This window comes from Stegastes partitus, unplaced genomic scaffold (genome assembly GCF_000690725.1).
Source record: "Stegastes partitus isolate 25-593 unplaced genomic scaffold, Stegastes_partitus-1.0.2 Scaffold445, whole genome shotgun sequence".
In the NCBI taxonomy this organism is placed as follows: Eukaryota; Metazoa; Chordata; class Actinopteri; family Pomacentridae; genus Stegastes; species Stegastes partitus.
In genome coordinates, this window is record NW_007578176.1 from 105,506 (window position 1) to 122,029 (window position 16,524).

Genomic DNA, 16,524 nt, shown 5'->3' on the forward strand with positions numbered 1-16,524 from the left:
AACACATTTAGGTGAACTGCACCAATTCTGTCAAAAGGAGTGGTCAAAGACACAGCCAGAAGCTTGTGGATGGCTCCCAAAAGAGCCTGGTTGAGGTGAAAATGATGAAGTACATTTAACTAAATATTAGCATTGCTGTATGTACATTTTTGACCCAGCAGATTTGACTATTTCCCTGAAGACCTATAATATATCTATGGAAAAAAGAACAAAACAAAACAAAACAAAAAACTTAATGCACGATTGTTTTTTGTGACAAAGAGGCACTTGCTTCAATTGAAATTAGGAGTTATGGAAGCCATTAGGAACTCAAGACTGCCATGGTATACATGGTCTTTAAATGTGTATGTCAACTGTAGTCGACAACTTTACGTTCTGACCTGTCGCCAAAAGCTAAAGTAGAAATTCTTCAGTTGATATTGTCACTTCAACCCGACCAATAGATTCTCTTTGTAACAAAGCAGCTGTCTGGACTCAAACTAAACTTCAATAAACACCATTTTTCCTGAGTGACTGCTTATTTGTAAATGCAAATAGACACAATCTGAGCACTCAACTTCCACAGGGAAAGTCTGAGCGATTTATGAATGGCTCAGATAACAGACACAACAAAGGGGAAGATAAAATGGCTCAATATATTTTCTCTCGAGCTCAGATAATAATTTATCGTCAGCACTGAGTAGCAGCAGCCGTCCTAATGCCACTTCACTCGTGCTGTTAACACCGAAACATTCTGCCGCAACCGCTCGACGACAGGAGATGTCTGAGCATGCTCAGAAAGTTCTGACGGGGTGACTCTTAGACGGGTAGGTAGTCTGATGACAGTGGAAATTTACAAACGGGGCAGTTCGTGTTAGAGAGCTCTCTGCTTCTCCGAGTGGCAATTTACGAATACAACAATTTCAACAAACCCATTGAGCTCTCCTACGCTCTCTTGACTGCCAAACACCCAGTAACCATTGTGCTCCAAACACTTGTCCGTGCTTCCCTCCCACTCACCCGTTCACCTGTGTTGCTTACATATAGTTTGGATTTGCCAATTACTTGGTATTTCAAACTGACTGAGACATGAATTTGAGTGTGACATGAGAACTGACAAAGTTTTGACTAAATGGTGATTGCAAGAACGGGTATTCTACAGTAATAGTTTATTAGATATTTGCAGCTTATACTTAACTCCCATTCATTTACACATCCAGCACTTAGAGGGCAATGTTATTTTCATATATTTGAAGTTCTCTGATAAATGCTAGTTCAATCATCACTTTCTTTTAGCTCAGGCTTTGGTCTCCACCACCGCCTGAGCCAAATATCTGGGTTTTTAGCTGCTAAATGCTCCACTAATGTTCACCATTTGCTAACTGTACCTGCCTGTCTTTCTGTTTTTGAGAGTTTAGACAACGATAACAGCTTCTTGCTGTGGACAAATTGTTGCCCCAATGAGAGCAGTTAAAAACCTTATTTGGGACTATCATGTTGCCATATATAGAAGATCTTTCAGGATCTATTGGACCCCAACAAAGATTATGTGCAAAATATCTATTGGTATTCATAATAGAGTTTTATACTATGTTAAACACATTTTCGGACAAGTTGATACATATTTTTGGTTCCAAATGCATGACAAATGTCCCTCTTTTTATATTTAAAAACAAAATTGCCAAAAAAACAACAATACCTGTCACCTAAACCAGATGGCCTGATGGGGTCCAAAAAAACCTCAAAATCCTTAATAGAGTTAAACAAAACAGTCGCTAAAACCATAAAACTCATGAAAATCCAGATTCGCTTTATGACTTTGTTTCCCACCTTTTTCCAATAACGTCATTTGAAAAAGTTTAAACTGCACCACACACTGAGTTCAAAAGTCTCTCCTACATGTTGGAGAGGCAGCACTATTGGGCATTTTCCCCCTCTTCTGGTCGCTCCTATGATGAGCTACCAGTGGAAACGCATCGGCTGAATGCTAAAGAGCTACTTTGGTACACCGCTGTCCCTTTACTAACACTTGATAATAAAATGGCTTTGTATCACCCCTGGTTCGCATGCCGAGCCGGCTACAGGCACTTAGGAATGACAAATTTGGTCAAGCGGCATATACATAGAAATATTTTCTTCCATTTCAACACAGAGGACTTTAAATATAGTGACTCGCCAGGCGTTGGAAATTATTTGTGACCCAGCACTTACTGTGACTCTCCTGGTGTGTTGGAGGTGTGTGATGAATGAGATTCACTAATACGGGGAGACATTTCGGTGGCATGCAATTTTAGATCCCCCGTATTGTGCCAACTAAGTGTACAAGTTAAGGTCTACTGAATATTCTCATCAGTAATTATAGTCTGCAACCCATGTATAATAAATTCAGTGTATAATACGCCCAAGCAGCATCCTCTTCTTCAGCAACACAGGATTGTTTTCTGCATGTGCTTTCTTCCATTTAGAGAATATGTAGAGGAGAAGTGACACCTCCCCCCCTCCCAACTCATTATTTTAATTTAAAACACAGTGTCACTCATTATCCACTTTGACTGCATATGAGGATAAACTTTTCCCTTCTTCTGTTTTTTTTTTTTTCTCTCCCTTGCAAATTAAGTAATGCAATACTCCACAAAAAACCAGCAGGGTGCAGACATGAGCTTTCTGTAAAAATAATCTCCATCAAAATAATCTTCCTGAGATTGAGTTTAACAGTGAACTTTATACAGCGCCAAGCAATTGTGATAAGCTCTCACATATTCCAGCAGCGTGGGTCTCCATCCCCCTGCAAAGTGGTCGCAGAAATGACGAGAAGCGCGTTTTTTTTTTTTCCTTTTTTTCCACGCAACTCTCTCAGATTAGGAAATCTGACGTCCGTAGCCCTACTTGTGCACGGACAGAGGAAAAGTGGGTGTACACACTAGTTGTGCTGTGTGTCTCTCCACAGCGCTTCAGCTTCAGATGAGCTCACCCAGCCGATGCGCACATCGTAGGAGCCTACCAACGTGAGAAGGCGCAAGGACAGCGAGCAGCAAGCTCACAGAGAAGAAGTGTGGATGCTTTTTTTTTTTTTTTCTCTTCTCTCCCCCTTCTTCTTTTTTTTTGCGCAAAGGCAGCACAAAGTATTATACAGAGGCGCGTAAAGGATTGCGCGTCCACATTTGGAAAGATTGAGTGGATTTGTAGCTTGTCTTGGATGGCACTCTCCTATTTTGCAGCCGGGACTGGACTTGGGGCTGAGCCGCTGATGAGAAGAAGCCCACTTTAAACACTGTTCATTTTCTTTCTCTCTTTTTTTCTTCTTCTTTAGCCCTCCCTCTCCTCCTCTCTCTCTCTCTCTCTCTCTCTTCATAAAATGCCTGGATTTCGTTCATCATACACTGTCCAGTTCAAGCCAGGCTGCTCATTTGGAAGGACGCCAGACCTCCAGCCTCTCAAATCTGCAAGTTCAGTCCAATAAATTGTGACATTGTCTGTCAAGCCTTGGAATAAGAAATCGATACTACAGAAAGGGGACGCGATATTCTTCCGGAATTTTAACGATCTATCTCCCCCCCCTCCACCCCCCCTTCCCTCCCCACACTCCGATATCATTATAAATATGCGATTTTGGTCGGATTAGGATGGTTTGGTCCAGCTTCACGCTTTTTTAGCTGGAGCAGAGCTGATAGTGACTGATTATTGCTGTTGATTTTTTGTCCATGCAAGACTCGGGGTGGAAACATGTCTGGCCACTTCTTTGAGAGGATCACTGCTATCAGAGATGGCATTCTGGTCCAGCACTTCGGTTTTTACCTCTAAAGTGCCCCGGAAAATCTTATTCATGTTCACCCTCTCCCTCTCTGTCACCTACTTGTTCTATAGCTTGATGAGCTGCTACAACTCGCTGCAGTTCCCTCTGCAAGAGAACTATGTGTATCAGGGGAGGCTGGTGACAGAGGAGACAACTTTTGTGACATTGAGGGAGAAACTTTATTCCGCTTCCCAGGGCTTCACCGAATTCACCGAGGCCGAGAGGACGACCTCGGTTTCCATCCTGCAGGAGCATGCTGAGGCCGAACAAAGGACAGTGGAGTGGATTAGGACTCAAGCGTCTCCGACTAAAACGGCGGCGGCGGCGGCGGCGGCGTATCGCACCACCGCGCTGGAGAGGGAGCACCAGGAATTCAGCACCACGGACAGCGAACTCAGGGTGAACTGCACGTCGGATTACGGGGAGAAGAAACTTCCCCAAGCCATCATCATCGGGGTGAAGAAAGGGGGAACCAGAGCCCTGCTGGAGGCTCTCAGGGTGCACCCTGACGTGAGAGCTGTTGGGAATGAGCCACATTTCTTTGATAGGAACTACGAGAAGGGGCTGGACTGGTACAGGTGAGTTCCCATTCCGTCCTTGTCCAGGTATTGCGCACTAGTGTTGCGCATACTTCACTTGCACTTTATGTTTCTTGATCACCACCCTCCCCCTCAAAAAACATGTTTTCTGGTAGCACTTAATTTCTCTGAGGTTTATAAATCAGACATGCAATCCATCACAGTGAACACCATGTCTACCTTCATGTATTGTTGCATTCAAATACAAACTTTCCAACTTGTCAACCTGCACTCTCATTTGCTGTCATTTCAAAGCAAAAACAGAAAACTATTCCACTGTAATATATTTCTCTAACACCTTAGTTGATTTTGGCACACATAGATGGGGTTCAAAGTCAGCCTGAAGCTGTGAAAAAATACATATACAGTATTATAATGCACACAATGACAATCTAAAGCATGATACAACTCTGCTAGGATCCTTGAAGAGACTTGGAATTAATTGGCTTCTCTTGCACAGCAGCCAAATGTATGAAGTGAGCTGTGCAATTTTATATTTAGTCCTACTACCAAATTCTAAATAGCATGTAGCGGTTGCACTGCATGGTGTGAATAAACATCAAACCCCATCTCAAGTTCCACAGTGGAGTTTTACACCCAAGCGCAGGTCTCGTCTGTCACACGTCAAGTCACGTTCTGTCAAAAAATAAGACCTCTGACAGTTCATAAATTCATATTGTGGCCGCGCAAATTCACACAGAGGAGTGTCACCGTGTAGCTGGAGGGTTTCTAAACCTCTTAAATGTTGTTTATTCACACTCTGTGTCAGAACATTTTAATTTATTAGCAGCATTTTTTTTTTTTTAGAAGTAATATGAAATGCCCCTTAAAGGAATAATCATAGGATAGGTTATATTAAATGATTAAAGCTTTGTCGGTAATTTCTAGATTTTTCATTTCTGACATGGAAAAAAAATGACGGTTCATTATTTCTCAGTTGTAGTGTTCCTTATGATCTCATACACACACACACACACACACACACAAATGCACAGTCATAGTTACGGATTAAGACAAGGCCAATTTTTCTTTGTCTTATATATATATATAATCATGCATCTATATATGAAGCATAACCAATATATTAATACCAAATAGTAATTTAAAATATCATCCAGCATACAGGTTAATACATAAATACATGGATGCTTTACAATCAGGTATTAAAGTGAGACGCAATAGCATCCTTTTCTCTGCTCTGTTTTGCTTCTAGTCGTCATTTTCCCTCCCCCTGTACACATTCAGCCGGTTCACTTAAACAGCAAATAGTCTAAATGTGTAAACAAGTGCTGGCTTTCTTGAAACACCTCCTCCTCCTCCTTGTGCTTTGCAGCTGGCTGTCAAACGTGTGTGCACTGTTTACACCACCTTTTATGTGTGTGATGGTTGACATTCACTTTGACTCCAGCTTTATTAGGCATAGAAGAGCCTGTTTATCACTAATGTGTTTATGGGAGGAAAAATCAATTTGAGGGTTCATTCATGGTCAGCTGGTCATGGCTCAGTTAGGCGTTGTTCTCACATAATAATGTTTGACCAGAGGAATTTTCTAATGGAGTCAATGAGCTGGTGAGAACGACGCTGACTCAAAGTCCCTTCTGTTCCTCTGGAGGACTGAGTCTGTTATGCCGGTGTTTGGGTTGTGGAACATCTGCTTTCATCTTGCCGCGTAGACATGGGAGCTCTCGGCTGTTCATTTAGCCTGTGTTAATGCAAGCTGTTTCATTATGCTTACGGTGAAAGGCTCATTAGACAGGAGGATGACATGCTTACATAAATAATAATAAATGTGCTTGTGTGTTTTAGGGCCCCAGAGCCAAATAATTTCAAAAGGAGCGCTCCTTTTATATCTGGCATTGTCCCGTTTTAAACATGCAACTTTGAATGACACATTTAACGAGGAAATGCACATATACAAGCAGAGGATGCGTTGAGGAAATCTAGATTTTTTTTTTGGTTTCGCTTTGATGGTGAAGGAAAATGGATAAATAGTTCAAAATATTCATGAGTTGAGCCACTATTTCTCACCGATATAAAAATTCATTCAGGCAGTTTGTTTGTTTCTAAACGATGCATTATACTGCGTCTCTCTTCTCTGTCCGTGATGCTCTGGCTAATGTGCACTTAATGGAAGTGAAATTATGATCACTTACAGATGTTTGCAACCGTTTGACATCGGTGTAGTTGAATGAGAGCAGTAATCTCGTAAAATGTGATTCATAAATTTGGGCCTGTCTTCGTAACACCTGCTCCACATTTTGATGGATATGATGGAAGAACTATAGAGAAAACAACCCAAAGACATGTAGGCGAATGACTGTGCAGGCTTTCCTGCCTGTGGGTTTTTGTAGTCAGGGCTGGTATTGACTAAGCACACTTGTCCTTTACAGTTTACTACACACACTACACAGTCCTACACATATTCAGGCTTAGTAATCTTTTAGAATTGTGTGTTTAGTGTGTATGTGCTTTCCTCAGTCAGAACTACAAAGAGCAATTTTGAACTGTAAAAGTTGTATTTGCATTAGCTGCACAAATGTTGTGTTAAGTTTTAAGGTAATTGACAGTTTTGCTGAAAGCAGGGAATTTGAATTTCTGTGTAGCTTTGCTGGAGGATGCACGGCACAGTTTAGACTTGTTGTGAAATGAAAATGACAAAATAAGGGAAAAAAAAAAAGCATAATATGTGGACAACAGATGACAAAACGTTGTTAAAAAAGATCAAGATTTGTATAAGTAGAGCACATGTACTATCTTGAGCTTGATTGTGTGTGCACAGTTCTGTTTCTCTACCTGCTCAGTTTACATTGTTGGATCCTTTTGTAAACATCACATAATGCAACACATAATTATTTTCATCTGCCGATTATTGATTGCGAATAATAGTTTAGCCAATGAAATGTCAACAACAGTAGATTTGAGAGCTTCTTATTTTTTTGTTCTATTTTCCCTTGATAGATGACTAAAACTGTGACTATGTGTCTGTTGAGTAGTCCCACATAGTAAGACTTAGCTTCACAGCATAGTGTCAGTGCTGGAGAATGATCTGACTGCATCCATCAACATTCTGCTATAAGGGGGGGAAATGCTCTGGCTTATTTAAATCAATCACAATCATCATGGATGATGCTAAGCCCAGGATGCAGTGATGGTGCCTCTGCAGCATCGAGTCAAGGGGAATCGTTTTGTAGGAACATTTGCACACAGGAAGGCAACAAAGTCATGAAAAGTACAGTACATTTTGAAAAGAAATATATAACGACTTAAAAGATGTACATATAAGTTCTGCATTGACATGACTTCATTTCTATATAATTATGCTTCAAAATTATGGTTTTATTGCTACTAAATGTTTGTCTCATGATCCATACTGGAAAAAAATAATGAAACTAAGGAAAGTAACTAGCAGCATAGGCTAGGCAGGTAACCTATCACATGTGTCAGACTAAATGTTGAAACGTTCCCCAGTACTACAGAGAACATGGAGGAAAAGTAAGGATTTCAGACCTTTTGTATTTTTCTTGATTTCCTTGTTGGAGTCGTAGCACGAGCGTGAATCCGTTGTGTAAAATATTTCACTTCTGGATGTGACTCGAAGCCTCATGTAAATTGAAGAAGTGCCATGTAGCATGTCTGCAGAAATCCGCCACACATCTTATATTCACATCAGGATTCCAAGTGTAGAGTGGCTCTGGTATGAGCCTCCATAGACGGGCCCAGACTGGTGATTGGTGCTGCGTTCTTTTTTTTTTTTATTATTATTATTTTTTTAACACTCTTGGATAGTTTCTCCAGTGTGTTTTGGGCTTACTTGAACAAGCAATTTGCAATGTAGTGCCATCATTACCGCACACAGAGGACTTTCATCAGCCAATTGGCACTTCTAATGTTGCCGCTATTTCTGAGTAAAAAGGATGAGCCATTACCACGAGGATTTAACTTATCTATTCTCTTGAGCTTGCCTCAACCTGGTGCAAATGCCCATCCTGGAATAGGAATTATTTGATGCATGATGACCAATACAGCAACTGTTCGCTCCAGCTCTGTGCCAGTGTTCATATATACTTTCGTGGGAGGATAATGTGCCTCATAAATTGTGCTAAAGAATGTGATTGATTATCAGTCATACATTAAGATTTGTGCCTGCTGTGAGTCAACATTCTCAGCAGAAATTCTCAGCATTTAGACCGGCCTAATGAGGACCTATTAGTGAGGCTGACTGTTTGGTATTTTCATCATTTTTGCAAAATGTCAAACAATGGTGTTCACATTAATGTTAACTAATAGGGTTCATAAAGAGTGAGTACCATAGCAAGAATCCATAACTTTGCCAAGGTAGAAAATGATCAGTTGCAGTGTTGTGGTTGTTATCCAAAAATGATTTAACTGTTAGATTCCAAAATAGAAAAATGCACTTTTTCAAGCAATTAAATACTTGAAGCATATTTGACACAACTGGAAGATAAACAGTGGCACTTTCAGCCTACCACATTGTTAAAAATAACACCAGCTTGAAGAGTGTCAGATTGTCCATTTTAGATTAATTCCAGTTGAAAGGCATGTGCGGTCAGATCAAATAATACAGCAAGAGGCATGAGGTTTCTCATCTATTGAGGCTCAATGGAATTCTGCTCTGCATTGATGTGTGCACTGGACATTCAGCAAAGTGGGAGCAGTTATATTAGTCCTTTCACAAGGAGTAAGAAAGACTTTCTGCACGCTGAAAGAACATGTGTGGAGCGATTGTGCTCAGAAATATACTGTGTAATAATGGAATTATGCAATAAATATGTAATTATGTGAAGGCGGATGCTGAAACATGAATGTAGTTTTGCGAGCGAATCCGAGATTGAAGGTGAATTTCACACTGTGCGTGTTGATATTCTGACTTCACATTTTGGTACCATTTGTATCTGTTAGGGATTTAAAGTTGAACTGATTCCTATCGACAAATCGATACAGGAGTCAGAGATATAGCTACATCGACACAGAACCACGGATCCAAACCAAATTCCGTGTGAAACTCATCAAAAATCAATACAGCTGTGAAACACCAATGTTGAGTAAATTTCAGGTAACTCCGTCTCTGTGTCCTTGTGCCTCTCGTCCATGTGAGCACGGAGCCGCGCGTTTGCATGCAACCCACGCCTCTCGTGCTTGGAACACAGGTCATGTTCTCACCTGGCATTAACATGCATCTCGGTGTCAAGCGACCACTTGTGATGTGATCTCACTTCTCCAATCTATATGCAAGCACATACATCATTTCTGTTTGCAAAGAGCAAATGCTTTGTTGTTTTTTTAACTGGCAGGAGGCAGCCTCAGTCTGTGCCAGGCAAAACCGAGCCTCCCGAGATGTTTGACGCAATCTGCACTTCCGCTTCCACGGAGATGAGAGTTGAGTGGGCGGTCCTTCGACGTGGCCGCATGTGCGTGCGCACTGCTAAACAATTGTAGCCGTTTGTGGACCAGACCACCTCCAAATGAAGTCTGAGCAACAGGATGTGAATGCGTCCTCAATGAGTCATTCATACCTGTATTTAGAGCTGCCGTCCACTTGAATCACTTATGTTAATGCCATGTGTGAACGAGGCCATACAGTATCACCTTAAACACATTTACGTCCTTCTACATTGAAGAACAAATGACTCCACCGTGCGCAACACCGGATTCTAAACTGTGTTATGCAAACCATCCAGCAAAAAGACCTACTGAAGGCATTGCTTCCACTCATTTAAAGAAGGAGTCGTAACATTACCTGGTCCTGAATTCTCACAGTGAAATTGATTGTATCAGTTCCGTGGACTATACAGCCAAACACATATAGAATCACTGGAGAGGTGCAGACACACACCCCGAAAATTGACTTCACATAAATCCACCTTAAATACAGCAGTGCTTACCTTTTGATATACACTGAAAGAGTTCATGGTTTTACACTTGCACTCGGTCCCACAATAACTGTCCAAAAGCCATAAATTATCCTTCACTCATAAAGTTTCTCGGACTTAACGGGATATCAAATCGATTTATGTAGTGGACTTCATCAAATAACTGGTACTAAGAGTGGCCCAATGCTCAAAGGTAACAGCAGCCGAAAGAAAAAGAAAAAAAAGTCTGACTACAGGTAGCGAACCTGAATAACTGAGCAAAATCACAGCCCCACAGTCGAGGATTATGTTATTTTTAAGTAAAATAAGGCAAAATCTGACCAAATCTATTTTGAAATAGTTGAATGAACCTGATTTACCAACATTAAAGAACCTAAAGAGGTTTGTGAATTGCATTGAAAGCGAATCCAATAAGAATGCGGTCATATAAAGTGTAGATATCTTTGGCGGACATGTGAGCAAATCACCAGTTCAGTAAAGGTCTGCACAGGCGTATCAATTTCCTCCCGTGAAATATATTTAAACACAAGATAAATCAGCTACCTGTGAACCAGAACCAAAGTTTTACTGAGATTTGCAACCTCTAATATCTCTCTGTTATTAAAATGACACTTAAACCCCCTACGCAATAAAAGCTAAGGGGATGTGCCAATAAATCTCTGGAAGAGATGTTCTTACCCTTTCAGGGCTGCATCCCCGTGCTAAGAAACGAGTCGGTGATAGTTCAGCTGCATGACGATTAGTCCCTGCAGACATTTTTTTTTTTCCTTCTGAAACTATTTCGCTTTCGTTGTTGTTGTTGTTGTTTTTTTTTCAATTATCTTACCTTGATGCTGTGTAGGCAAACTTGGCCTTTTTAAAGGATGTCAGAGAATGAGCTTTGCCATTACCAAGGACTTATGGGTTTGTGGGTTGTGATGCGCTCTAATCAATAGAACCTACATGGCTACACATTTTTTTACCTCAACCAAGGTTGCACAATATTGTCTTGGCTCTTCATCTTACTCTATCAAAGAAACTGATTCTTTCTTTGTCCTGTAATGTGAGAAAAAAAAAAAAATCTCTGTCTGACAGCCTGTATCAAGTCTGATTTCACTGCTGTGGGACACTGAAGGCACAGTGTGCGATGCAGCGTGGGCTTTAGTGTACCTGCAACCTTCGGTCATAAGACGGGACTTAGTGGCAGGATGTGTGTAATGGAGACGTGGATCCATGGCCAAGCGCTGCAGCAGAAAGTGTAAATCCACCGTTTATCCCTTGTTTAGCCCTGCTTTCCCTCTCTCAGCTGCTCCATGGGCAGCTTAGCCCCTGACTCTTGCCACCTGATTGGGAGCCCATGACTCCACTCAGTGGGGAGATGGGAAAGAGCAAGGTGGGCCAGATCCCTGAGTAGGCACAATGCCATCCCTTCTAGCTGGGCCTGTGTCCTGCTGCAGTGCCTCCCTGTCCTGCGCCTTCCCAACATGGCAGAATCTGCCTACGCCTGATAAGACAGCGCCAAGACTCACAAGGACGCACCTCTGAGTGCTCTGATGCCAGCGCTGCAGTCGTGGAATTAAACTTTTTAATTAGCAGCATACCCCTGCGCTGTCAAGAGAGTGGACCGCTTCACTCAGGTCTTTCTCATTGCCCACCCTCTTTCCACTTGATTAAACTCCCAAACATCACAGAGCTGTGAGATTCCAGTTACCACAGGGGCAATCATGTTTATTTCTTGTTTGAGAATCTCTTCAGATGCAGCATAGCACAGAAAAAATAAATAAATAAATAGAAACACTCATTACATGTAGTCGAAAGAGCAGCTCCTTTCTCCTGGTCTACCTCATACACAATAACTTATAAATCAATATATCTAGCAGCAGGCCTACTTGAGCATCCTTTCCCGTCCACCTTGTTCAATCAACAATGTGATGAATTTATGTAGTCTATGAGGTCCGAGTGACTCCTTATTGTAAAAGGGCACTCCTTGGTGATTACATGCGCCATTATCACACATGGAGCTGATTGTCAAGTGTAATAGCAGAGAACCACTGAGTGCCTGTGCAATCTAAAACATGTAATATAAAAATAAAATGCACATTCACATGTTTGACACTTGATACAATTCTGATAATGTACATATGGTATCTTGTCTGGAAGAATGTAAACACCGAGGCACACAGATCATTAACTGTTATGTGGTGCATGTTTGGTGAGTATCAACACTATTTATGTGTTTATTTATTCTGGGTTTTTGCAGCATGTTTGGTTTCTGACATTCAGAAGCCAGAGGAGATGGATATTATATTTTAAAGCTAATTTTATAATATATTTACTACATTTTACATTACTTCAGGTATCCAATCTCCACTTGTAGGAAAAACAAATGGCTTGTTTTACAATCTAACCGGTATGTTTTGGCATTCAAAGCAAAGAAAAATTCTAATATAGAGATTTTTTTTTGGTTGTTTAATCTAAGCAAACTTAAATCAAAAGACTTCGACGACAAAGACTGTAATAGTCCATTAGCTGGGGTACCAGACACTACTTTAAAATAGTGGAAAATATTAGTCTCATAAGCATTACAGTAACTTTGCATAATTACAATATAGTTTCTAGCCTTAATTTTACATAATGTGTAATTTTTTGGAGGGAGAAGGATTTTTAAATATCTAAAAATGACTAACTATAGTGGAATACAAACAATCAGGCTTATTAATGCAGACTGCTGCAGTTTTTAGTTGTTTTATCATTTAATTTTGTGCAAAATCTTTCGAAAAATCTTTTCAGTGTTTAGTCAAAACTGTGATCTTACATACAGGATTACATCGAGTCAGTCTTTTTGGAACATTTTCTGTCAGTGTAAACATTTTGCCACTTATTTTCATAGGTTCATTAGAAGCGCACCATCATTGTGCAGCTAAATACATTATTCAGGAGGCAACACGCATGTCTTGCTCAACTTTTTTCTTCCTGCTAATGTGTGATTCAGCATCATCAGGTTGTGAAATTCCTCAACCTCAGGTGATACTTCTTAATTTCAACAAGTACAGCCGCGAAGCTGCAACTGTTTCACTGCTGCTAATTAGCGCAACCATTACGACGCTCCTCTCCCGGTTTCATACTTTCTGCAGCAACGATCCTAATATGGTGGATCAACACGGCGCGGAGCACGGCGCTGAATTACCTTTCAGGAGGTATTTCCTTTCACTGGTGATTTGTTTTGGCTGAATAGAGGCTCCTTTCATTCCAGGATTACAGATAGGTTTGATCTTATTCTAGTGATCTGCATTGTAACACGAGAATTATGGAAGAAGTAATAACGCTCCATCCTTTTTGCATATGGAGGAAAAAAAAAAATCTCTTGAGCAGTTAATGGGTATAGCCAATTTCATTCTGCCTTTGGTCCTGTTCAGAATTCATGCACATTCCTCCTCTCTCGCACACATTCGTCTCTTTCTCTTGCCCCTGCTGTAGCTACACTCCAATGCTTTCAAGTGGAAGTCTATTTTACTTATGGTTAGAATTTAATTCACCATTTTCCCCCCCTCTTTCCATTGCTATGAAGTGGCCGTGGGTTACGGTTCACCATCAAGGCTCATATCCACTTTTTTTCGTGTCCATCAAAAGAGCTATATAAAATTCAGAGCAGCCTTCTCCTCTGTTGTTGCCGGGATCGAAGGAAGGACTTAGGCGTGCGGTTTTGTTCCACAACATGGACAGATTGTCTGAAAATGAAAGACATAGCTTCATCTGTTAAATTATTTATTTTGGACCCAAAATAAAGTATAAGCTGAAGTCATTTTATGCTCAAAGGGATTCATTTCTCCCCAAAGATTATTTGCATGCGACAGAATTGCCGCGATGTGCTTCTAGTCTGGAGGAACAATGACTCTGTTCGGCAGAATACTGGTTTACAGACGTCTTTAAATCTCTGCAAATAAGACTACCTTGGGACAAATACGCATGTCAATCATACTTGTCAGGATTCCAATTTCCCTTCCACATCTCCTGCAGCACTTGCGCTGCTCGTGCTCCTTATTGGCTGCGAGGGATGTGGTCTCATGACACAAGCTGATGCATTTGTTCAGTCAAAGGGAAAACCCTGACAGGAATGGTCATGGAGCCAAGATACAGGGACTGCTGGGAGTATGTTTCAAATGTGTGTCCAGGAGCTGATAGGTGATTCTGTAGTATGTTGTGCTGAAGGATGGGGGAAATGAAAACGTTGGCTTTTCCCTGTTGTATAGGCAGCGTTATCATATGAGCATAACCATTAGGCAGTTGATGTATGCCACAATATGCAGCATATGGCTTTTTTTCTCTCTCTCTCTCTCTCTCTCTATCAAGAAAAGCCTTTTTAGATGTCCTTTCAGTCATTTTTCAGGATTCTCATTTTTCAAGCAATTACCTTAATTTTTTTTTTTTTTTTTTTTAAGGATTTGATGAAAACGAAAAGTCAGGAGCATTTATAGAGGTGGTCTTTGGAGCCAAATTCATCTCATGCTCCTCATCACATACAGTTCAGCAGCAACCTGACAGACTTAATTCAATTATGGCTGTGTGATGTGTTGAGACTCCGGAGGTGTGAGCTAATTCCTCTGTTTACACCCCTGAGTCACTGTCACAAACAAAGACAAACACATTCATTGGCTTCCAGGATCTTGTTTGCTGTGATTGTCCCATCGCCTTTGAAGTTTCTCATCGCTTTATGTTGTTTACTTATTCATGCTCTTTCTTTCCCTCAAATCACCATGGGGTATTCCGTTAGAATAATTTTAGCACAGTGTGAAACAATGTATGAGCCGAGTATTAGATGTGTAAACTGCACTCATTGCACTTACATACAGTAGAGATGCTGATTGACTGTGAAATCTTCTCAGCGCAATCCTGATTTCGCAACTGCGCCACGGAACATATTGCTGACGTCTCAGCCACCAGCACTCTCAGTGTGTTTGGTATGTTGGAAGTCATTAACACAAGCTGTGGCATTTGCCAAACTCCCCTGAGACTTGGATTAAGCCAATGAAATGCAAAAGGACGCTTTTAGGGATTATGCTAATTGCTAATTGCTGTATCAGGAGGTGATTGTTTTTCTTGGGTAATTTGGATTATTGGCATTAAAGATTTAGGTGGGAGTTGACGTGTTCTGCCTTTCTAATAAGTTTGTTACCTGCTCTCATCCATGAAGGCAACTTTTCCCTCGTGGGGCGTTCAATATGTGCGATATGTTGTCCGTATATGCATAATTCACAGCGAAACCACAACAGCATGAGCAAGGATGAAGTTTTCTTCTGAAGGAGAGCAGACGTGGCGACACTTTACTTTGAAATAGTGCTCGTGACACGGGGTTGGTGCAGCCTCGGGGCTAATGGGGGGAAAATCAGTGGGGCCTTCACTGCCTCTTGTCATTCTGCTGTTGTATACTGAACATTCACAAACCATGTTTACTGTGGTGTTTTTTGAAGTGTGAAAGGAATAAATTCACACTGTTAGGATCATATCATAACATTGCATTTAAGGTTATTTTTCATATCACGCTTGCGTGTGTGACCGACGGTTGGCCTTCTTCAGGCTCATCCACCCAGCAAATGCGCTTTGTTTTCAAAAAAATCGAACCCCTTCCTGTCGCGCTTTCAGTATCTGCAAATATGTGAGGGACAGAGTGATGTAAAGGCTCTGTGTGGATATCCATCTGTCCTCCAATCCACGCACACTTTAGAAAATAGTATATTAGGAGTATATTTACAACAACAACAGCATCCGTGGTGTCCGCAGCTGTCCTTGTCCGCATCCCTATGGGAGTATAATCCTGGCTTAAAGCTGCAGTACACGGATATACGGAAGAAAAAAAACAAAACAAAAAAGGCCAGAATTTGAAAATGCAGCTCCTCCCTCTCCAACCAAAGCTCCTCCCACCACACAACCACGGGCGCATGTACCTGCTTTGTATGCGCAAAAACAGTCGAGCCAAAAGTTAACATTCATTTATAGCTTCACACTAGACTCCCCTCCCTCCTGACCCACATCCTCCCGCCGCGTTGCTCTATATACCATCTAACCTGATCTCCCCTGAAAGACCTGTGATCGGCCAAAGTCTCCTGTCACGGGTGAGATTTTCTAAAGCCTGAAAACAGAGCCGAGAGGAGAAGAGGTGAAGAGGTCCAACTTCCTCCCAGGCCAGTTGAATTACAATATGCTGGGGTTATTGTAAGGGTAAGGCGAGGGGTTATTGTGGAATTCTTTTGCCCAATGAAGTGTTATTATGTTGAAGCCTTTTTTTTTTTTTTATCCATGTAAGACA

General features: G+C 41.2%; 1 protein-coding gene across 1 annotated transcript in view; it reads left to right on the forward strand.

Moving 5' to 3' along the window:
* The first annotated feature begins 3,742 nt into the window (after positions 1-3,742).
* Positions 3,743-16,524, forward strand: part of hs3st4 (heparan sulfate (glucosamine) 3-O-sulfotransferase 4) — a 78,500-nt gene continuing 65,718 nt past the window's right edge. The window contains exon 1 of the mRNA XM_008286275.1: positions 3,743-4,350. Coding sequence (XP_008284497.1) covers positions 3,743-4,350 — 608 coding nt within the window. The remainder of the gene's footprint in view (positions 4,351-16,524) is intronic.